At 40.5% G+C, this 24679-nt stretch overlaps 1 protein-coding gene across 2 annotated transcripts in view; it reads right to left on the bottom strand.

Annotated features, from left to right (window-relative positions):
• IGF2BP3 (insulin like growth factor 2 mRNA binding protein 3) overlaps positions 1-5766 on the bottom strand; it is a 104084-nt gene extending 98318 nt beyond the window's left edge. The window contains exons 1-2 of one of the 2 annotated variants that reach the window (XM_054991815.1): positions 5472-5766; positions 3803-3863 (exon numbers count right to left, since the gene is read on the bottom strand). In XM_054991815.1, coding sequence (XP_054847790.1) covers positions 3803-3863; positions 5472-5646 — 236 coding nt within the window. In that variant the 5' untranslated portion in view covers positions 5647-5766. Of the gene's footprint in view, positions 1-3802; positions 3864-4414; positions 4490-5471 lie in introns of those variants that run through there. The other variant, XM_054991816.1, reaches the window with a different exon arrangement.
• Positions 5767-24679: the final 18913 nt, after the last annotated feature.

Genomic DNA, 24679 nt, shown 5'->3' with positions numbered 1-24679 from the left:
AATTAGCAAAATTAAGAAAGATGACCAAATGGAAGATGTAAACAAAATGTTATAAAAGGATCAACTCTAGCCAAATATGTACAAAAGCAGCAAGGCTTATTATTCTACAACCCATTACAAAAGAAGGGATGGTGTTTAAAATTGGAACAAGAATTATGCTAAATGTTGAGAAGAAACTATAGAGAGCAGCCAATATTACTGTTGATCAACACTATGGTCAGTCCCACTATATTCCAAGACTAGGATCCAAGCATAAAAATCTACACTTTTTAAAAGGCAGGATACCATCTCTAGGTCATGCCACTTAGCTCTTTTAAGATCTATGCTTTAGATTCACTGATAGGAAGCAACAAGGATTCTGGTTGTGGACTGTAAATCACTATTACAGTCTACCTGCTTCATATAGATCTTCAACAGAATTTGGCAAGGATTGGATCAGATAGGCACAGGAAGGTGCGTGTACCATAACAGAGAAGAAGCAAGGAATCTGATGCCACAAGGGAACACAAAGAACTATACAGTGGACAAAACCCTCTTACCCTCCCCCCAAGTGGAATACCTGATTTCCACTCCTGAACACACACACTGGATGTTAATCTTCCTTTCTCGGACACTGTTCCCCTCTTATTTTCAGAATGTTTAACCCCAATGAGGGCTAAACTGCATTTTTGTTCACTTTCTCAAAGAACTATTTGCCAGATTCTCTGATTATTGTCCCGATTATATATCCCAAGCTGTATGTTGTGACCAGGCTTTTTCTGTTCAGTTTCTTAAAAAACCCAACTATTGCTGCCATGTGGTTCAGGAAAGATGACATCTCATTTTGAAATGCAATGGAAGAAACAAAGGTCAATTAGCACCTATCCTCAAAGCATGCCAGGAACATGCACTTCCCAAGGATTAAAGAATACTGAATGAAATCCTTAAGGGCTGATTCAAGATGCAGGCCTCCAGCTGGCCAGTATCAGCTCCCCACCCCACCCCCTACCAACCTAAACTATCACACAACAGTGCTATTTGAATAACCAGTTTGCAATTAAGTATACTGCTCCACAAGATAACAGCTGCTCTTGTAAGAAGCCAAGAAGTACCTAAAAGGACTGCACACAATTTTTCAATAAGCATGTACTATCTTGTTTTGCATAACACCCCCCTCCCCCCCACACACACAAATTATGGAACTGGTAATCATAACTAAGAATACTCCACATTCTTTTGGAAAGCATGACAAGCAGCCAGCATTGTTTCAATACTATTTCCAAGTTCTGAATGAAGTTCTCTAAGCTTCTGTGAAGTATTTAGTAATTCTTTATGAACCATGACGTTATGAATGCAAAAATTGTACATACCTTTTGTGCTCCCTTGAGATCTCCATAGTAAGTCAGGAATCAAATTCTGGCTAAAGCCATTTTATAAACAATTTGCTCCTTATCAACCCCCTCCTTTAAGAATTCTCTCATTCACAGTGAAATCTTGTCAGTCTCCTATTCTAGAGCACTATAGCCCTAACTTGCCTCTCACAGCAGGTATAAAGGTTACTTTTCCAAGTGTGAGTGTGAGGTTACTTTTCCAAGTGTGTACCCCTTCAATCAAAGTCCAAAGTGTTGGGCCTTAAAAATTCCTTTTGTATAACAAATCAAGCTGGTTTTTAAAGACAGTCCTTTTTGAATTAAATTTAGTTTGATAAGAGTTCTCAACACCATTATGTGACAAAGAGATGCATAAACTCTCCTCTGTCTACCTCTGGCACTTCATCCCATAAAACCAAGTGAGGGCCAAAAATAGACAACTATACAGCTCTAAAATAAATATTCCATTGAAGAACACTTACAAAAAGGATCAGAACTTTCGTCTTTACACAATGAAGAGTTATTTACTTTCATACACTTCTGAGATTTTCAAAAAATCCACTAATTTAAATAAATATAATTAAATGATGATGTGTTTCCTCTGAAATTATTTTGTCAAACCAAGCTGTTTAACTACTTTCAAAAATCTAATTGTAGCATTTATCCCACCAAGTTCAGCCCAGAATCACTTATGCCAACTGCACACACCCTCTCCTTAAGAGGAGGAAAAGTTAACCTAGAATTCCAGTACAGCTACTTATTCCACATATTTCGTGACGTACAAATATGATCTTGATATACTTACTTGAACTCTAAATGACTTTTTAATAATTTATACAGCTATCTTTAAAAAGCTTTGTTTTTAAATTATACACAGCAGTTACAGACAGTAACTTATTGGTAAACAAAACAATACAGGATAGGCCAATGCCCAGAAAGTCAATTCTTTACATATACAGAAAATATGCAAGAACTATAAATTTTTGAAATCTTAGTCTGAAAAACCATATGCATGGAAATTATTTACAGGCTAATATACAGTATTTAACAGGAAGCAACTGGGCCATTGCAAGCTTAGGTTTAAATTGGTCTCTATCAGAAAAAGTTAATATAATTTTTAACCTGATGGCCATATATATCTGACCTCCAACAGAACTATTTTTATCATGATCAAGAACTGAGAAAAAATTGTTTCTCTGAGCATCAATCATATAAAATATTTGTTCCTATATTATGTTTATTAGCTAAATGCCTGATGCAGCATTCCTTCAGATAAACTTTGTGAAGTTCATAGCAATAAAGCACAATAGAAAAATTGAAAATTCACCAGTGAGAACTTTAATATTTTAGAACTTCTGTATTTTCAATACTGTTCAATGAAATCAGGATGCAATATAACAAGTTTCTGAATTACAATAAAAATAATTTATACTTGGGTATTAACTTAAACTGCAGGAAAACAGGCACTTTCTAATGTTCTTGAGATTAATTTCAGTTTACAACTTAAGTAGTATTAGCCTATATAATTGACACTAGAGAGCAATTCTGTAATCACGACATTGAACAGGCCTTGTAGATTTTAATTTTCCAAATCAGATGACCAATAATCAGCAGTAAACTCTTCTAAATATCTATGCTGTAGACTTCAAGGAAAGGCTATTTCACAGACAGTATTCATGCCTAGGTATTCAACAAAAGTTTTAAAACAAGCATTTACGAAACTCGTTTGCACTCCTCCTCACAACAGAAGATGGCTTTATAATATAACAGTTTATGAAATAAAGATCTCTTTGTTTGGTGCACAGATTAAAACACCCTTCCTGCACATACATCTGGGCTCATAACAATCAATATTACTCAGTTCAGTAGTCACTTCACAAAACATACAAGAGTTAGCCATACATGTGTCATGTCATGAGAAAGAAGTTAGGTTCTCATATCAGCAGATATCTCTATATATGAAATGCACAGTCCCATGCAAAAGGCAATCCCATTGACTTCAGTGTGGCTAACTCTTAAGTAAACATGCATAGAGTCACAAGATTTAGTCAGATAGCACTCCCTGTACTTAAATACCATATTCTTCAATTTCACGTAAAATTCAACACCAAACAGACATACAAGTTTATAGCTTGCTATTTAAAATGCTTTTTTCCCCTTATCCCACTGCTATCCAAAAAAGTATTATTCAAGAATTAATCCCTCTATGAAACCTTTACAATGATTTAAACTTAAATTTGGCCCTATCTTCTGAGAGGTTCAACTTTCTGTATAGTCACAGCCACGTTAGCATTCTTTATAATATAAAGAAAATTACTGAGTTTTACAAAGTACTGAGTTTTACAAAGTAATGGGTGGCTTTAAGAATAGCTCAGGGTTAACCCCCAATCAACTACACAGCAGATTAAATACCATCACCCATCCATTTCCAATGCAAAAATTGCAAAAATTACCTTTGCCTTTTGGGAACTGAATGCTCAACTTCTATGAGTTTACCATGCAGTTCAACTTTACCTGTAAACAGGAATACAATTCGTTTTAGAATGAGTTATGTTCTCCTTCCCCCTTCTATGGCCCCTCCCAAACTAAATTAATGACAGTATGCAACACAAAACACAAATACAACATGTTAAGTCATTCACCCAAAGTTACAGGGCTGAAACAGAAACATGACAGGAATGGAAACCTCAAGCCAAGAAGCTGATTTTTCATTTAGGCCAGGTCCAAAAGAAACGCTTGAAAATGTAAGTGGGGAACTCTCCTGAGGAGAAAGTTTGGTTACTTTATTCCCTTCCAAAGTGATGTGTAAAAACGGTAAATGCCTATAAAATACGTACACACACACAAACCTATGCCTCCCTGACGAGATTAACAGGCCTCTAATCTCTAGTCAGGAGGAAACAGGAACTGCTGGTTGCAGTGAAGGACGAGCGTTTTCCCACACTTTCCCCCTTGAACAGCACCCCCCTCACCAGCCCTGGGCCGAACAGCACCCCTCCCCCCCCCGCCATGTCAATCCTGGGGTGGAGACTGGAGAAGCCAGGACCCAAGCGCCATCACCCGACCTAGCGAGCCTCCCCCAACCAGCCCGCCAAGTGGCATTTCGCACAAAAACAGGATGTAGAAACGAGGAGAGGACGACGTGCTTGCTGGGTGCGGAGAGAGAGAGCCAAAGGGAAAGCGAAATAAATGACACCCGAGGAACAGCCGTGCCGCGGCCCTTCAGGCCTTGACCTCTCTCCTGGAAAGGGCAAAGTGCAGGGAGCAGGAGAAAAGCGGGGCTTGTTTTTGTTGGCTTTTTTTTATTTAAGCGTCCAAAGTTTGGCTCCTCATATAGCCAAGGAAGCCTCGGAGATGGTACACTCCGCCGGCTGCTGAAAGCTTCTCCCTTCCCGCTGCCAGGCAAGTGAGGAGCATGGTGCACAAGTCCCAAGCGCCTCTGAGCGTTCGCCGTTTGCGCTCAGCTGCTGTGCCCTCTCCCCCGTTATCTGCGTTTCGGGCAACTGGGGGGACCCACAAGCCCTTATGCTGCTACAGTCTGGCTTCGCAGGCCACAGTTTCCCGTGTATGAGCAGAGCACCGCGAGTCCCTGCGCAATGAACCTGGTGGCTGGCTGGGCCTGGCGTGTGCGCGCGCCTCCCCCTTCTCTGTTTTGCGCGCCTCGCCCCCTCCTCCGTGCCGCAAACACCGGCTGCTTCTTACTCTCCCCCCCCCATTTTTAAGAGGAGGGGGATAGCACTCTCCACCTTCCTAGTATCTCGGCCTCGTGGCGCCCCTGAAAACGAGAAATGGCTCCAAAGCAACACTTTGCGTGTTACCTGACAACGTGTCTATAAATTGCAAGGGGGGGGGGAGCAAGCCACCCAGGTCGCTCAGGCCGTCACGGCGGCAGCCCCCACATCATACCCTCTGAAATATGCCCTATGGCCCGGCCCTGAGGGGCGGGGGGGGGGAGCTATCCTTTGAGGAAGATCTCGGGGCATGCTGAGCCTTAAAACGCAGCAGCCCCAACGGAGGTGGAGGGGCGATACCGGCGAGGGGTTTGAGCCGAAGGGAGAGGATGGCGCCCAGAAAGATGGGGATGAGGGGAGGGGAGTCAAGACGCCGGAGGGAATGACCCACCTGAAAGTGCCTCGATGGCCTTCATAGCCCAGTTCTCATCGGGGCAATCCACGAACGCGTAGCCCGTCTTCACCAGAAACTGACCGGTGAAGGGGATCTTGGACTCTTTAAAAAGACTTTCCAGGTCCAGAGGGCTCACGTTTTCGCCCAGGTTACCGATGTACAGCTTGTTCATCTTCTTAATTAAAAAATAGAGCTTCGCTTCTTTAAAAAAAATATATATACGCACACGCCGTCTTGCAACCAAACAAAAACCTCCCAAGGATCCAGAGAATAAAATAAAATTAAGCCACAGGGAGAAAAAAAGGGGGGGAAATCACAACTGCAGCTTGTATCCGTCGGTCCCTCCCCCACCCAGCCGCCCCCCCTCCCTCTCTCTCTCTCCGGAGTTAAAAAAAAAAAGCCAGTGACCAAATCGGAATACTGAGTCTTGGCTACGTTATCCAAAGCGATAGGGGAAATCACGTCGCTTTTGGAACTACGATGGCGGGTTGAAAAAAAGAAGGGGAGGAGAGACGGGGGGAAGAAACTACTTTTTTGTCTTGCCCCCAAGCCCCTTTGGCAACAGCAGGCGGAGTATGAAAATGTTACAATGCGTGAATGTAGGGACCGCCTCCCTCTCAAAAAAAAAATTCAGAGGGGGAGGAGGGGAAATCACTTGAATATTCCGGCTTTTTGAATGAGCCACGTGTTCCAACTACAAATCAACTTCTCACGTGAGGAATCCCAACGCCTCAATTAGAGAGTGCAGATTCCACTCACAAAGGGAGGAGGAGAGGCGCGCTGGCTGCCCCCGGACAAGTTTTTAAGAAAGGGCGGCTGGATGGGCGCGGAGCCCGGACCGCGTGGTCCCTCTCCCCTCCCCCTGTTTACTACTTTCTGCAGCGGGTTTGGTTGCTCCAAACGGGCGCTCTGCACAAGCTCGGGTGGTGCGCTCTGCTTCTCTCCTGCATCGCCGCTATCCCAATGCTCCCTCCCCCAAAAAGGAGGGGGTGCAGAGACGATATTCTCGCCCCGTTTTGCAGCGCCAAAGGCAGTGCGACTGGGGAGCAGGAGGTGGCCGTGTGCGTTATAATGGCCACCCATTCGCCTTCCTCCTGCGCGTCGGGGGTGACTCATTAGGGTCGCTTCTGCAACCTCGCCCCGGCAGGGTTTGGCAAAGTGTTTTCGGCGTCACTGAGCGGGGCAGGAGGGTTGCAATAACTGGGTGCAATCGCGGGGGCAATATTCTCTCCCCGCCCGCAAAGAAGCCCCTGAGCACCGCCGCCACTTTTGTCTGCAATTTCGTGTTCGGTGGCTCTTTCTTGCTCGCAATTGGCTGCACGCGAGAGAAAGACCGAGGAGTATCGGGGAGGGGTAGGGCGGGAGAAACGAGGGTCTCCTTGAAACAGCTCCCACCCACCCCCTTCCTTCCTGCATAGTAATATTTCTGGCGGGTTGATGAGCGTCGGTTGCAGCGGCTCCGGCGCGCAACGTTATGAATCGAAGGACAAAGGGGGTGGAGGCCGGTTGGAGGGTGATTAAAAAGTGGGAGTGCTCAGAGGCAGAGGAGAGCGTGCTTCTCCGGACATCTGCTTCTTCCCCTCCTCCCCCCGCCAAAGAGAGTTCTTTCCCCTTTTCTTGTAAATCTACTTAATGGTGGTTTCTAGCCCAGAGAAAGAGGAACGATTAGCCAACACAGCTCTGGGATTGCCGTAGCATACATAGGAATCCACCCACCTCCCGACCCCCATTCTCCTCCCCTCCCCCAATTGGTTCAAGGAACCATTCATAATTTTCAACATTGGGAAAGAGCACAATGGTGGGTTTGTGGGGGGAGGGGTCAGAGTGTGTGGAGCCTGGTTCCAGTGCAAACAAAATGTTGCCTGAAGATGAAGAAAGGATACGGAAATGAAAGCCAGCACTGTATTTAATATATAGAAATCCAGTAGGTTTTGTTTAAGAATTCACTTCAGTGAAAGGCTTCATTTATTCTGCTGTAGATCGGGAGGGGTGGGATATGTTATAATAGATATGGAGAACAGTTAAGGACTTTTAATTGATGGCTGAATTTCCACATGTACTATATTTTTTCTAAAAATATGCAAAATAGTTTTGTTTAATCACTAGCTTCAGTTTTATAATGATCAAGTAAACCATGCAATTTTACCCTGCAAAAAGCATTCTGAATGAATTTCAGTAAATGTCTTTGTTAGCTGTATTTTTAATCAAAAGAAATGATCAAATACTGCAGTGTGTAATGCATGCTTGACAAGTATAAAACAGGACAGTATTTGCAACAGAATAACAGGATGCAAAAAGGTATTTAACAGCAAAACAAAACACTGCTGTGTGTCTAGTAGTGCAGTCCTAAACAGAGTTACCCCTCTCTGAATCCAGTGAAGTTAATTGCTTAGAAAGGTGTAACTCTGCACAGGATTACACTGCAAAATTGTTAGCAGACTAATAATATGTATTTTCCAAGAGAAGCATTTAATGTACTTTGATAAATTAGAGAATCAGAAATCCTTGGTTTTCATGTTATAGAACAAAACTAAACTCTAATTTGTAACAAATCTTTCAGCAATTTACCATCTTTTTGCATTCTTGTATTTTTCTTGATTAGTTATCTATAAATTCTTGTGAATAAGGGAGAAGGACTTTGAGGTAATAGTTAAAATGTGGGTTCTTCTGTTAGTGGTTTTACCAATAATTAAGTTTGTACTTTTGGCTGCAGTTAGTTTTCAGAATAATTTGCACATGTGGGATATGAGCAGAGCTTAATGTATCCCTTTAAATGTTTTATTACATTAACAGTTTTGTACGTTAATTAAAATCTTTGATGTTAGATTATTTAGAAAAAACTGAAATTCAAGGTTTTTTTAAAAAAAATCAAGTAATGTTGCAGAAAAGCCTAGGATTGCAATTCTAAATATAATTAATTATAGAAGTCCTATTGAATTCACTGTAACAACAAAAAGTTATAAGCATATTGCCCAAACTCTTTTGAAAAATATAGAAACAATAGTTTAAAATTGTTTTAAGAAAACAGTGGATTTATTTACAGAAACATACCAGGATTTTGTTTAAACTAGCTAATCTCCAATAACGAATATAAACATTTTTTTATTTCAGAGGTAATTATGATCCTTTCTATAAGGAAATTATTGTATTTGTTGGATTGGCAGAGATTAAATGTAAAGATGAGGTATTTATTGAATACTGGAGTAATGGTTTGCTAGTTAAAATTATTATATTCCATCCTGAGTATTGTATAGTTAATACGTACCTTGTGTTTAAAATGCACCTTTATAATGTGTAAAAGTACTTGTGAGTATGGTAGTTTTGTTTTTGAAGAGCTTATGCCAATAAAAGTTGTGTTCCTTGAACTTTAAAGAGGAAATTTAAAGGGGGAGAAAACTGGCAAAAGTTTTCATTCAGAATCAAGTGCAATGTGTTTTTAAAGTCATCCAGAATAATTTGTTATATATTTAGTAGAAAAATAACAGACATCCAGACTAGTTTAAACAGTAACATTTTTATATGATACAGTATTGTTAGATGTAAAATACAATTCGATGTACATTTCTTGCATTGTTGCAGTAGTTTGAAAAAGTTATTCCTTCTCTAATTAAATTTGAATGGGCTATGAAAAGTTTTATTTATCACTTGATATGGGTGAAATAATCAGGCAGGAGAACTAGAAAGGGCTACGAAACGTTTTTAAGATCAAGAGTTCAAAATAGAACTTTTTACTACAACTGCAAGTCACTAATGTGCTTGCTGTAGAAAAAACTGGACTACTGTGGCTGTGTACGGTTTAGGAACCTTAGGCCTGATCTAATGAACTCTGCTCTATTTTTGTAGCTAGGTTTCCCTGGCATCTGGGTTCGTACAACATGGAGGACATTTCCTCTGCTTTTAGGAATTCTGCTGGGGTACAGAGAACACGTTTCATAAGTAGTGGTGTGCGGGAGGGGGGGGGGGTGGCGTGGAGGAAGCTTTGCTTTTCTACGGCAGACGGAGGGGTTGGGGAGAAAGGATGGGAGAAAATGGACGCCTGGGATTGCAGGAATTCAGAGAATGGGATTAATCCCAAACCTACTAGCAACATGATGCAAATGTTGGGGGGGGGATGTCATTGGTCAGCACTGCGGTGTGGGCTTCCCCCTCCCCTTCCTTATTCTCCCCCGCCGGCCCCCACCTTGCCTTTGGCATAGCGTCTCACTTCCTATGGCATACCAGGGACACTGATTGTAGCGGCTTGAACATATCCACAGCTGACTCAGAACTCTTCCTCCCTCGCCCTACCTTGTGTCAGAAGCACATTTACCGTGCAGGCACTCTTCCCCTCGCCCCCTCCCAACCCGGTAATCATTAGCAGCCTGGGATAAAAATCAGCCTATACCACCTACCCCCCAAGAGGAACCCCTATAGCTGGTATATATTCATATCTGCTACCCTTCGCTCGGAGTATTAAGCGAGTAGCCCTCAGCGTGGGAGGAGGGGGCGAGGAAAAAAGCGCCCAAGCAACCTCCTCGCGTAGACCCAGCCTGCAAGTCGACAACAAGCGCGAGCTGCCTGCGAGTAGCCGTAGTAATCGTAGTAAGCCGCGCGTGAGCTCGGGGATGCGCCTCCCCGGCTGTGTGTGTGTGTAGTCAGAGTGGCTCCCGATTGGCCGAGCGCTGCGCCTACCAGCGCGCTTCGCCTGGTTCGTAAGGGCGCCGCCGGCTGCCTGATTTGTTCCCGCTTCTCTCCATTCATGGCCCTCTGAGGCGGTTCTTGTCCTTGTGGCGCGAAAGGCGGTTTCTCTCTCCCGCCCCAGCCCCGCCATTTCGGGCTTTGGGGCGTCTTTTGTTTGGAAGGAGGTTTGCTTCCCACTGAGGGGGCTGCCTGACAGGCCTCAGAAGAAAGGAAGCGGCTCGGGAGAGGGAAATGCTCGTAAACTCCCTCTTAGCCTCGCCCGCTTCCTCTTATTTCAATAGACGGTGGGGAGTTTTCTGTGGGGTTTGCGTGGTGGGGGAGGATGTAATTCCATACGAGCTTGCAGCTGAGGCTTCTCGACCTTTTACAGCAGTTATCTTCTTTACACTCCATTAGCAGCTTGTCTCTTCAGTCTGCACTTTTCTGTCTCCAGCTCTTAAGGTGCTTCCATGTTCAAAACAGGTTCTGCGCTGTGTCTGTTCACATGTTAAGACTACGGAGTGGCCATCATCCCTGAAAGTTTTTTTTTAGATCTAAAACCACATCTTGCTTTGAAGTATCTTCCAGGCAAAACAGGATTTGAGTCCAGGGAACCTTAGAGACCAACAATATTTTCAGGATTTTTTTTAATCTAAAAGCTTCAGGAGACACTTAAACTGTTCACTTTAGCAAAGATTTTACACCCTAAGCTGCATATATTTGAAAGTCTGCGAGGAAAAGACAAAGCCACTTTTGTAACCTATTTAAAAAGAAACTTCCAAACAATTTTGAACTTTGCAGGGCATTCAGCAAGGTGCTGCTATTGGATTTGAAGGGCTGTTTGATTTCATGCAATACCTATGCAGAGTGGTTGTCACCTGGCTAGGTTCATGTACTTTTAGCAACTGCATGAGGGAGATGGATGAAGCCATGTGGCACAAAAAATGTTGCATTTTTCTTTCATGGTGCAGAAGTCTTTCCAGGAAAGCAGGGACACACATTAAAGCCTAGTGCCTCCTTTTGGATTCATTGTATACATGTAAAACTTGGTAAATTTACAGGAATATTAATCATGTTATCTAACATATAACATGCTCGTATCATTAATATTTGTATTATATTTGATTATTTACATGGGACAACTATATAAGGGAACAAATGACTCACAACCAACTTGTATATTTTATTCAGTATATAAAATAAAAATTAATCTGCATCATTTGCTGTAGATCAGTTTTTCTGCTATCTTTAACATAAGAACATAAAATATATTAAAAATAAAATAGGATTGAATACAAACTGGCATTTTCATTTATGAAATAATACAATAGTGTCTATTTACTTGGAAATATTCTACTGGAAATAATCATAATGACATTGATTTGTGTTTTAATTTGAGAGTTTGGTTATCAAACTACAAAAACAGATGTTTGAAATACACTTATCTACATTGCTTATCTATATTGTTCACATAGGTTTCTAACAAAAAACAAACATTCATTAAAGTATTAGGCAAAATGACACAAAGTTGAAGTTTGAAATAAATATTTGGTAACACATTTTAAGATAAACAACTATTATAGTATCTACCAAGATTGCTTTAAAATAGTTTGTAACATGCATAAATTCTAGCTACCAAAGAAGCAGGAATCTCCAAATCATTGTGGTTTCATGAGAATAGTAATGGATTTTGTACAGCTTTTAATGTGTTATGATTTTAATGGAAGTGTGTAAATTTCAAAAGCAAAACGTTTTTTGTTATAGAAAGTACAAAAGTAATCACAATTCAATTATTTTCATTCATGTAAAGTAGGTTTGTTTGCTACCCATGTAATCAAATCGTTTTGCCAAGGGGAGGAAAAATTTAACATTGAATACTGTAAGCATGAAATCCCACTAAAATGAACTTGTTCACCACTATCATATCACAAATGCCATTCAGCATCTCAAGTATCTAATGGATAAGCTCTCAGCCCAGGAACAGACTTACTTGGATGTAAATTCCCATTGATTTCAAGTAAATATGCTTAGGGCTGTAGCCTTAATATGTCTTTCTTTAACTGACTATACGACTAGGTTGTTAGATTCACATTTTTAAGTACTTCTCTGTACCTAAAAACAATGTCATACAAATAGTAAACGTATGCATCAAGAATTAGTTTTTTCTGCTTTTTAAAGTAACTATGGTGATTCTAAACTATTTTAAGTGAACAAAAAATGAAAGATTTATCTTGAATAATAAGGTTGATTATAGCTACCTTATTCCTTACAGCTACATAATTTGATATTTGTATGGGGAAGGTTGCAACCCCAATCACATTTATTTGGCAGTATGATCCCTTATTTTCAATGGTACATATTTTCCTGGGTAGCCATGTTTGTCTATCAGTAGAAAATAGCAAGAGTCCAGTAGCACCTGTAAGGCTAACAAAATTTGTGGTAGGATATGAGCTTTCATGAGTCATTGCTCCTTCAGATAAAATGTGAGCTTCGACCCACAAAAGCTCATATCGTACTACAAATTTTGTTAGTCTTATAGGTGCTACTGGACTCTTGCTATTTTCAAGGAAGTATATCTAGGATTACCGCCTTTGAGGGAAATGTATAACAACTTCGATAAGTAAGTCCAAACATGCAGACACCAATAGTTCCTTGATCACAATCAGTTTTGGTTTGACATGCAGTTCAAGTTTTCTGTAATGAAAACTATATATTTAAATACAGCATTCAGTCTTTATAAGAAACTAGATCTGACATTACATATTAGTTTGTGAACTCCATCCTAGTTGTATTTAGTTCTCAACTAACTGATTTCTTGAAACTGCAAATTGAAGTCTCCAGATATGTCTATAAATAAAATTCAATATTGTTATTTCTAACTAGTGTTAAACGTATCCTTCGAATGTTTTCATACATGAAATTGTCTTTTTAACGTGGTCCACTAATTATTTTAAGAAGTAAATGGGGAAGGGGAGACTAGATTTAAAAACAAAAGCTGTTTGTTCCATATGAAATCTGTAGAAAGATGGTTTAATGACAATATATTATTCCCAACAATAACAATGTTTAAGAATAGTATCCCAAAAGAAGAAGAAATTTCAAGTTTCCTTCGTATAAAACAAACTACACCAATTTGAGATAATCTAGTATTAGATCAGACAAAACTTTGGCCTGAAGTTTTTTTTAGCTGTTATGTACAAAGAGAATTGCTCTGATATCAGTTATCAGAGTATGAATTTACTATGGTTACCAAGTGCTGTAAAATGACTCAAAGATGTTGACAAATGGGTACATCCAAGTAGTTTGAGCTTCATGAAAATAACAGGTGGAGAGGCTTCTATTCTTCAAACAATATTTTTCTCCCTAGAGCTTCAGAGAACTGCATTCCTGAAAAGCATCTTGCAGGACTTCTATGTGATATAAATTCCATAGATGAAAGTTCTTAAATTTGTCAAGATAAATCGTTCATTTCCACATCAACCACATCTCTAATGTTTTAAGTGTAATGTAGAATAGATTTATCTCAAATTGTGAAATATCATCTTTGGTACACATCCCTTCCCCCGTTTCAAATGCATGGCTTTTTCATATAGCTACCTAAAAACCATGTATGCAGTGACATCTTAGTTTTTGAAAGTTTTACCAATTCAATAATGATTTATTTCCATTGTATCTATATATCAGTGAGCTTAGGTTAGAAGAGTGGCAACACAACAAAATTACAGTAAATAAATGAATATTGCTCATCTGGATAAACAACATTTAAACTATTCCAGCCAAGTTAGTAGTAATAATTCTTTCAGACTGCTTTGGTATTAGCTGGGGTTTATGAAAAAGACCCTGTTTCTCACATGTGGGTAGTCACTTTTCAAAATGCTTATCAACAAAGTACCATAAGAGGGGCACAGATGGCAAGGAGGAACTCAATTTCGATGCATCAGACTTGGAATAAAACTCTAGCCTATATGTAAACAAAGACTTTCCCGAAGAACCATATGTGGAAAAGAAATTTATTTAGATTTATTTAGAATATTGCTATGTTTCCTTTTTAGAGAACTGCTTGAGGCAGCTTACAATTAAAAACCACAGTATAAAACATAAGCCAGTAGGTGTTTGCACTGTTCTACAGATGTTTTTGTAAGAATTTATGCAGTAGTATAATAGATAGGCTCTAATAGTAATGTTCATGCTTCTGCAAGCAGAAGAATATGTCTATTTTACCTGTTGCAGCCAACTTTGTTCAGCTCTAATACATATAGTAGAAAAATATTTTTTTTTAAATTGATGGAGGTACGAGAAAGATCTACTACCATAAGGTGGTCAGCTTTGTTTACTACAAAATTAATTGGCCATGTAAGTTCTTGGTAGTGATGGTATGTAATTGTGAGTGCAGATATTGTTGCTCTTTACTAAAATAATATAAAGCACAACATTATTCTTAAAACAAAACAACAGCAATAAAGAGCAAACACTACAACAGCAGAATCAACCTCTGCCATGAAAATTTAAAATATTGATTTTCAAGGCTGATAGGAAATTAACAGGTTTGATTTGAATTTAGTGTTAGAATTGCCTGTTTAAACCAAAAACTTAATATTTATTTCAAGAAGCAAGTTTCCAAAGACTGTGTTAATCATGCTGCATATCTTCCCTTTTCAAAGGGTAACAAAACTAATTTACACCCTTAAGAAATAAAGAATAAAATACATATTCAGAGAACCCAAAATTAAATTAAGGTGGCTAAACCTTTGACTGTTTTATTTCCTAAAACTATGACTTGGGAAATTTATATTGCAGTCTGTTGGCATAGTCTTTCCTGAAAACATGTGAAAACATGTTGAACAAGAAGAGAGAGGGGGTGGGGTGGAAAAATAAGATAAAGGATTTTACCAATATTAACAAAAATAAACAGATAATAGTTAGGAACAATCAGTTTTTGGAACATTTTTGAAAACTGCACATTTAACTTTCTGGACAAACTTTTTCAGAGAATTTAATACTTTTTTGTGACAAGGATGCTGAGCCTTTAGAAATTAAACAAGAGGCAAAAATTCAAAAGACAAATCTTTCACCAACATGGAAATGCAGTGAACAGGGAAATCTGCATATGTTAAATAGCTTTCCCATGTAGCTGTTAGAAGCCTTGCCAGAAACAAGGTGTCTAGAAATGCTAATTTTCATCTACCCTCCTTCTCCAAATTCCTTCATGTACCCATAAGAACTAGTTTCAGAGCTCATCTGTTTTTAGAAACAGGGTGGTGCAGGTGATAAGTATTTGTACTGGAACAAAATGTTCTTTTTCTCCCTTGTACACACCTCACATTCAACTTTATCACTCATGGATAGATGCTTTTGATATTTGAATTTCAAGGAAAATCCCACAAAGTGTTTCACAATGTTGTCACATAAGTGACAAACATGGAAGCTTACAACAGTGTTGTGATATCATATAATTATGAAGTGATCATAATTTAAAATCCTTTCCAGTCTTCATATTTGTTGCAAAATTATCTAAATACTTTTCTCTATGACCATTCCCTTATACTAATTGGAGAAATGCTAATTAGTTTGGGAAAAAATGTATCTTGGGTACTTAAAATTTTACAAACAGCCATGATATTTTCTTTCTGCAGATACATGGAAATAAGGAGGAGGTTCAAAATTAACCTGGGAAAACCTGTTATTGTAGTCAGCAATGATAATGTCCCTGCAACCTTTTGAAAATTAAACCTGCATTGGTAACAATTAAGTGAAAAGGAAGGAAGACTTAAAAGAAGTAGCTTCTTTAATTACTTCCCATTTTAAGTGATGATGTAACTGAAAATCTGAACGGAAATTAAGAATTACTTTGGTGGTGGTAGAGAATGCCATCAAGTCGTGTACAATTTATGGCGATCCCTGCTGGGATTTTCAAGGCAAGAGACTGATAGTAGTTATTTGCATTGCGTGCCTCTGTATTAATACGGGCTAAATTTACCAACCTCCACCTAAAATACAACAAACAAGACATTCCTTCCATAAGACAAAAAGTCCTACTGAATAAGGACAATTAACTACAAGTCATGTTTTCATATCTGGTAAGTTTAGTCAGAAACAAGGGCACCAACAGATGCCGTGCTGAAAAATCTAATATCCAATAAATTGGAAGAAGTGATAAGGCAAGATTATAACACAAAGGAAAACAGAAGATGATTTGATGAGAGATACTTCTATGTTTTTGGCAGTCATTTGTCAACAGATATGTTAATAATCGGCTTGGCAACTTTCTGTTGTTGGGAAATATGGATGTTCTTGTCCTTTGGACCGTAATGCTACAGTTAGTCATTTTCTAACTTTTGTTATTTTTAAACACAACTAATTTTGTAAAATGCTTTATGGCATTGCTTTATTGTTTTTAGGTGATCACTATTAGCTCTATTTTGTAAATGGGCAACTGAAGCTAACAGTGACTTGTTAAAATCCATGCAATGAATCTGCAGATATGTTACTTTAACTGCAGATTTTCAGAGCTGAAAGTCAACTAGACTTCACTGGCTCTTGCTAAATCTAACAAGCTCTACAATACAACTAATATCTTTTAAATCAGAATGATATAACACAACACTTCACTTTGTTCTGGGATAGGTGCAGGATTGCTGCTTTTGTCTTTCTAATGATTCCATGAGCCCTATATAGTTCTTACATTACCTATAAAACCAGAATCCTTCATTCCAGTTTTACTTCAGTCACCCTTGAATGCAAGCTGAATTGAGATCACTATATGTTAAAATCATACACATTTAATGACATTTACAAGCCTATAAAACAGATTTAGCTGACCATCCAACAGATAATTTAAGGTCAGTGGCAAACTGGGTTTTAAGAACATGGGATTTCTTTAGGTGGTACTTCTCTTTAAAAGATAAAATAAAAATTAATCTGCATTGTGCTGTAGTAGTAGTGCTTTCATAATCCCAATTTTGTAGTATTCATAACATCAATAGGAAAATAAACAGGCTACAGAAGTCATCTGATGGTTTCAAATGCGGTGTTTGAACTGTTCACAATGTTATTTGAGAGATGGTACATCAAAGTGACTATGATATAAACTATGAACCAGCAACTCCCTGCTTGTTTCATTGCAGTCATGAATTTACCAGATCACTGTTCTAAGCATATGTACTGAATCTTTAAGATAGTAAAACTGGACTATTTTATTCTCTCTCTCTCTCTCTCTCTCTCTCTCTCTCTCTCTCTCTCTCTCTGTGTGTGTGTGTGTGTAAAAACTCTGAAGAAAATGCATGTAAATTGTTTTCAACATGCAGGAAATTTAATTACTAAGGTAATATATGTAAATCTTCACCCTCACAGCATGTAAAAAGACAGAAGCAGAAGAGTTCAGTAAGATATAACTGTAAAAGCCTAAAAGGCAAAAATGTGTACATCTCAGGGAAGCACATAAGAAACTTGGGGTGGGGGCATGGGGTGTGTGAGTATTTGGATGACCAGAGCCACATACATAATTAGCCTGAATCTCCCTAGATGGGGGAAAGATCAGCCAGGTATTTTAAGGCTTTGTTTCCAGGTAGGTGTTTTTAAACTGAATTCAAGCTTCACCCTGAAAATATTCCAAATCATAAACAAAGTTGACTGTCCCTTCATGAAGCATTCTATATATAATTGTTATTTGTAGTTTCCAGTAACTTTGTAAATGAAACCTAATCCTGTGTTTGCAATTAGTAATTTCAAAGACAACTTAAAAAGAAAAAAGCTGCCATGCCCTGCATCCTGTATGTAGAAAAAAAATGTGGTCTTGAGTAAGAATGTCAGAATATTTGCACTGTAACTTGAGAGCCACTTGAATAATACTATCACTGAGAGGGGAGACCTCCCAAGATATTCAAACCTGTCTCTCTGCGGATGTGAGTAGTCCATCGGCCCTTCCCCCCCAGGTCTTAACTGTCTTATCCCCCTCACAGCTGCCAAATATCCCTCTCCATCAAACAGAATCATTCTAGTATCCCTCCCCCAAGCCTCAGGCACAAAATAGAACCATAATATAAGTAGAGGGTTAAAAGAGACAGCCCTTCTATGGTTGTGCAAATGCTTTGGAAAGATCTGTAGCAGTGACTTAAAATAGGAGTAGCAGGAAGTGATCTCATAAGACATTTCTTTTCCTCTCCCATTGCCTTCCTGCAAAAGATGAGCATTATTGGAAGAAGGGAAAATTCAGTGGCACAGATACATGCAGTTACTTATCCAGCTTATCCCTTCATGCGTGTGCATTTTTTTTACACTTTGATGGTACAAGATGGTTGATTCATTTCTGCAGGTGTGCAAAAGTATGATCGTAACATTGTACACAAACATGATTACAAGATGGTTTGAGAGGAAAGTACAGCGGATGCATTTTTAAGTTATACAATTTAGCTTAGTGCTGCAGCAGAATATTTGTCAAGTTGTCCAACTGGGAGGATGACAAACAGGATGCGCATCAGCTAGGAAAAACCCCTGCATTTTGTGCCCTGGATCCCAAGAATACTGGTTTGAATCCTGTGAATTCCGCCTCCCCCCACCCCATCAGTGGTGACTTTCCTTTGGTGCAAGGAGCCGTAGAAGCAGCCCGTTGATGTCTGGGGAATGCTTCCTGAACCAAAGGAAAGATCCATTGCTGGCATATACAGCCCTAGCTAATTATTTCCATGTTTCTATAGAATTAGTGGTCTTAATAGTTTTTAAACATCTGCACTACTTGCTGCACGAAGAATACTTCGGAACCATAAAGGAGCTCAAAAGCCATTTTTGCATGAGGAGCAGGATGTATCTCATGTTTGAAGGCTAGCTTCATGGAGCAGCCGCAGGTCCTCTCTTGAACACTGAAGATGGCTGTATAAGAGTCTATGTGTATGAGACAGCCAGATGAGCCCAAACCAGGGTTGCCAGCTTCAAGTTGGGAAATTCCTGGAGATCTGGGGGGTGAAACCTGGAGAAAGTGAGGTTTGGGGAGGGAAAGGACCTTGGCATGGCATAATTCCATGGAGTCCACCCCCCAAAGTAGCCATTTTCTCCAGGTGAACTGATCTCTGTGGCCTGGAGACCAGTTGTAATTCTGGGAGATCTCCAGCCACTACCTGGAGGCTGGCAACCCTAGCCCAAACATGTATTTTTACACTATGTTTTGCTGCTTAGGCCACTCTAGGATTGACAATACCAAGCCTGCAAAATGTAATGTGAGAAGAGCTGTTTCCATCCCAGCTGGGGCAGAGCTATTGTGGAGGCATGGGAATGCCATTAAATAGGCACATTGCTCTAGTAGACATTTTTGGGCTTTCCAGGCAAGCTCCCAGATCACAGTGTGTTTGAATGTATTCCTGTCTGGTATGCACAGTCTGCTAAGAACCACTTGTATTTTAATTGACACATTCTTCCTCTTTCCACCATGAGCATATAGTGTCTTTCAATATATATCCCTCATCAATGTTTGTGGCAAACATTCATTCCCAGATTGCACTGAACCTCTACTTACCTTTGGTGTTTGAAGAAAGAAATGATTCTGTTCCATACAAACTGGCCCTTAGCACAAACATCTTTAGCATATCCCTTAAAGTTCTGGAATACTCTTTCTGCTTGCTCACTTATAGAACAGAACAAGGGGGGCCTGCCAGGACTTGCAGGAGGCATTTTATTTCCTCTTTTTCTTTCCTAGAAGCCCCTATAGCCTCTCCCTTTTTCCTGCTTCCTTCTCTCCTTCCTACCCACCAACCAACCTACCTTTATCTGCCCCCTTCCCCCTTCATCAGTTATCCCTTCTTCCCTACCCCTGGCAGCCTTTCTCTGAGAAAAGTGCATGGTTCTATGGGCTGAGCCAAACTAGTCCAGGCCCAGTTGAGTGGTGCTGGCTGCTAGGCTGAGCCAGTTGCATGGTAGAAATTAACACACAGGGACTTGCAGGAGGCACCTCACTTTTCTTTGTATTCCCCTCCCCACAGTATTCCTACTTTTCTTCATCCAAGCATCCACCATATCCTTACCTTTCCATGCTTCCTTTTATCCTTTCCACTTATCCACCAACCTGCCTTTTATCTGCCCAATCTTCAGCTATATTTGATTGATTTCATTTATACCCCACCTCCTCCACAATGAGGACTTAAAGCAGCTTACAGCATTCTCCTTACTTCCATTTTATCTTCACAACATTTTGAAGTAGGTTAGACTGAGATTGCAGAACTAACCCTAGGTTACCCAGGACAGAATGGGGATTTGATCCTAGGTTTCCCAAATCTTTGTCTGAAATGCTAAACCACACTGGCTTTTGTGGTGGTTGCTGTTGAACAGCAGCAAGCAGCTGGGCTTGGGTTAGTCATGCTAACAGGGTGGTAGCAAGTCACCTGATGGTTGCTGCTGGCCCTGATGAGTCCCCACCTCAAAGGCCAGAACAGCCCTGGGAAGGACCCTTACATTTTCCTGACAGAAACCAAGGCTTTAAGGCTTGTAATACTGTTGTGGTTGGCTAGCAATAGCCAATGAGAGCATTCATTTTTTATTTGACTTCATTTCTACCCCACCCTTCTCCCCACAGGTGGCCCAAACCAGCTTACATCATTCTCTATTCTTTCCTCATAAAAACCCTATGAGGTAGGTTAGGCTGAGAGTGTGTGACTGGCCCAAGATCACCTAGCAAGCTTCCATGGTAGAGTACAGAATCAAATCTGGGTCACTTAGATTCTATTCTGTCACTGTAACCACAACACCACACTGGTTCTCACTTTTTTAAAGCTACAGGAGATGCTTGGGGGGAGGGCACTTACCCCCCCAAGCAATTTTTTTTCAGATTTTTCTGTAAATGTGGGGATTTTTGCAAGTTTGTAGAAAGATCTGTGTTGTCTGTCCATGGGCCAGTTTCTAGATTAAAGTATCTACAGGTGGTTCCAAGTTGAGAATTAAAAATATTGATGGTTACCCTAATCAAATATGTAATGGGTGCACCTTTTTGTCATTTACCATGTATATTTATTAACTGCAGGCTTTGTTTTCATTGATCTAGAGGAATTAGCCATGTTAGTCTGTAGTAGCAAAATCAAAAAGAGTCCAGTAGCACCTTTAAGACTAACCAACTTTATTGTAGCATAAGCTTTCGAGAATCACAGTTCTCTTCGTCAGATGCATGGAGGGCAAGAAGAAACTGGTCAGATATAGAGGAGGGGAGGGGAGGGAGGAGTAGATGCAAACAGCTCTCAAACAGCTCCTTCTGATATGAAGATCAGTTTGCTTCTGTACAGGAAATCAGTTACTTTTGATAATGAGATAACCATTCATAGTCCCTATTCAGTCCCAGCTTGACAGAGTCAAATTTACATATGAATTCCAATTCAGCAGCTTCCCGTTGGATTTTGTTTTTGAAAGGTTTCTGTTGAACTACAGTGACCTTTAAGTCCTTGATGGAATGTCCTGGTAGATTGAAGTGTTCTCCCACTGGTTTCTGGACGTTGCCATTTCTAATGTTAGATTTGTGTCCATTTATTCTTTTGCGCAGAGGTTGGCTGGTTTGTCCAATGTACAGAGCAGATGGACATTGTTGGCACATGAGGGCATATATCAGATTGGAGGATGAGCAGCTGTAAGAGCCAGAGACAGTGTCGTTGATGCCATTGGGTCCTGTAATTGTATTCCCTGGGTAGATATAGAGGCCGAGATGGCATCTGGGTCTGTTGCAGGGCCTGGTACCTGTGCTGGTGACTGCTAGCCGATTCATGATTGTCTACAGGTTAATATATCTACAGGTTAATGGCACAGCCATGGGCACACGCATGGCACCACAATATGCTAACATATTCATGGCGGACTTGGAGCAATGCTTCCTCAGCTCCCATCCACTGAAACCGCTACTATACTTAAGATACCTGGATGACATCTTCATCATTTGGACCCATGGGAAGGAAGCCCTTGAGAGATTTCATCAGGACTTTAACAACTTTCACCCTACTATCAGCCTGAGCCTGGACCACTCTATACAACAGGTACACTTCCTGGACACCACTGTACAACTACATAATGGATAAATACCACCTTATACCGGAAGCCCACAGACCGATACTCATATCTACATGCCTCCAGCTACCACCCTAAACATATCACTCGGTCAATTGTCTACAGCCAAGCCTTACTTTACAACCGTATCTGCTCCAATGCTCTTGATTGGGACTCCCATTTAAGAGATTTACAACAAGCATTTTTGGGACTACAATACCCACCAAATGAAGTGAGGAAACAAATCAACAGGGCCAGACTAGTACCCAGAAACAGCCTGCTCCAGGACAAACCTAACGGAACTATCAACAGAACACCACTGGTTGTCACCTATAGCTCCCAGCTCAAACCCATCCAACGTATCATCAGTGAGCTACAACCCATCCTGGAAAATGATACCTCTCTCTCAGAAGCCTTGGGTGGAAGACCTCTCCTTGCTTACAGACAGCCCCCCAACCTTAAACGACTTCTCACTTACAATCATGAATCGGCTAGCAGAGTCACCAGCACAGGTACTAGGCCCTGCAACAGACCCAGATGCCAGCTCTGCCCTTATATCTACCCAGGGAATACAATTACAGGACCCAATGGCATCAACGACACTGTCTCTGGCTCTTACAGCTGCTCATCCTCCAATCTGATATATGCCCTCATGTGCCAACAATGTCCATCTGCTCTGTACATTGGACAAACCAGCCAACCTCTGCGCAAAAGAATAAATGGACACAAATCTAACATTAGAAATGGCAACGTCCAGAAACCAGTGGGAGAACACTTCAATCTACCAGGACATTCCATCAAAGACTTAAAGGTCACTGTAGTTCAACAGAAACCTTTCAAAAACAAAATCCAACGGGAAGCTGCTGAATTGGAATCCATATGTAAATTTGACTCTGTCAAGCTGGGACTGAATAGGGACTATGAATGGTTATCTCATTATCAAAAGTAACTGATTTCCTGTACAGAAGCAAACTGATCTTCATATCAGAAGGAGCTGTTTGAGAGCTGTTTGCATCTACTCCTCCCTCCCCTCCCCTCCTCTATATCTGACCAGTTTCTTCTTGCCCTCCATGCATCTGACGAAGAGAACTGTGATTCTTGAAAACTTATGCTACAATAAAGTTGGTTAGTCTTAAAGGTGCTACTGGACTCTTTTTGATTTTGTTTTCATTGGCTGTTTAACACAGACCACCCAGCAACTGGTGCTTTATACTTGTGTGCGCAAACATATAAAAGCTTGCGGTACTAACAGGCAGCTTTACTGAAATTAGTCTAGCTTCTGTCTCTCCTCAATTACATTTGGACAAATGTTAAAGAGACTCTTTTACATTTGTCTTAACATAATTTTGCATGCATTCCTCTGTTGTCTGTTCTCCTGCCCACAGCATTATCTTAATTGTCATGATTATATACTTTCAGTTCTGATACACGTGGACAACTCAGCACTAACCATTATTAATAGAGATGAAGCACCTTCTAAGAGATTTGGGATTAAATTATAACAAACAGGGGACCTGCAAGAACTTGCAGTGGGCCTCTAATTTTCCTCTCTCCCACTATTTCCTTTTTCCTTTTCTTGAAAGCCTCCATAGCATCTCCCCTTTTCCTGCTTTCTTCTCTCATTCCCACCCACTAGCCAATCTACCTTTATCTGCCCTCCTTTCTTCAGCTTTTTCTCTTTCCCTCCCCTGGCAACCCCTGGAAAAGTCTGGCAGAATTGCATGGTGCCAGCCACTACGCTGAGTCAAGTTGCATGGTGCTGGGCACAGCTGGACAGTGAGGAACCTGCAAGGACTTGCAGGGGAACCTCATTTTCCCTGTATCCCCCTCTTCACGCTATTTCCTTTTTGTACCCTTCTGGGAGCTCAGATATCCTCAACATTCCCCATTGTCTTTTCCCCTTCACACCCGCCATCTAACCTACCTTTATCTTCTCCCATCTTCAGATGAAGTTATGATTTATTTCTTTCACGCATATCCCACTTTTCTCCCCTTTGGAGACCCAACGCAGCTTACATTATTCTCCTTGCCTCCATTTTACCCTTTCAACAACCCTGTATACTAGATTAGGCTGTGTGTGTGTGTGTGTGTGTGTGTGTGTGTGTGTGTGTGAGAGAGAGAGAGAGAGAGAGAGAGAGAGAGAAGGGCCAAGAAGGGTCACCCTGGGACTGATGAGTCCTCCCTCAAAGGCCAGAACAGCCCTTGAAAGAGCTCTGCACCCTCTCCCCTGCCTTTTACTTACAGAGACCAAGGCTGGCAACATATTGTGGTTGCCTAGAAATGGTCACTGAGAGCATTCATTTCTTAAAGTTATAGGCCAGTTTAAACCATTTGAAGGGTTTAATGCCCCACCCACCCACGCCCACACAGTTTTTTGTTTGTTTTAGATTTAAGAATTTTCTGCAAACCTGGGGCTTTCCTCAGGTTTGTAGAAACATCTGTCCTGCCTTTCCATGGATCCAGTGTCTGGCTTTAAGTATACAGAGATGGGGCCATGTTGAGATTTCAATGTATTGATATATACTACCAAATGATGTTAA

This window comes from Eublepharis macularius, chromosome 11 (genome assembly GCF_028583425.1).
Source record: "Eublepharis macularius isolate TG4126 chromosome 11, MPM_Emac_v1.0, whole genome shotgun sequence".
Lineage (NCBI taxonomy): Eukaryota > Metazoa > Chordata > Lepidosauria > Squamata > Eublepharidae > Eublepharis > Eublepharis macularius.
Note: the sequence above shows the minus strand (reverse complement) of the source record. Positions and strands in the feature narration are given on the sequence as shown.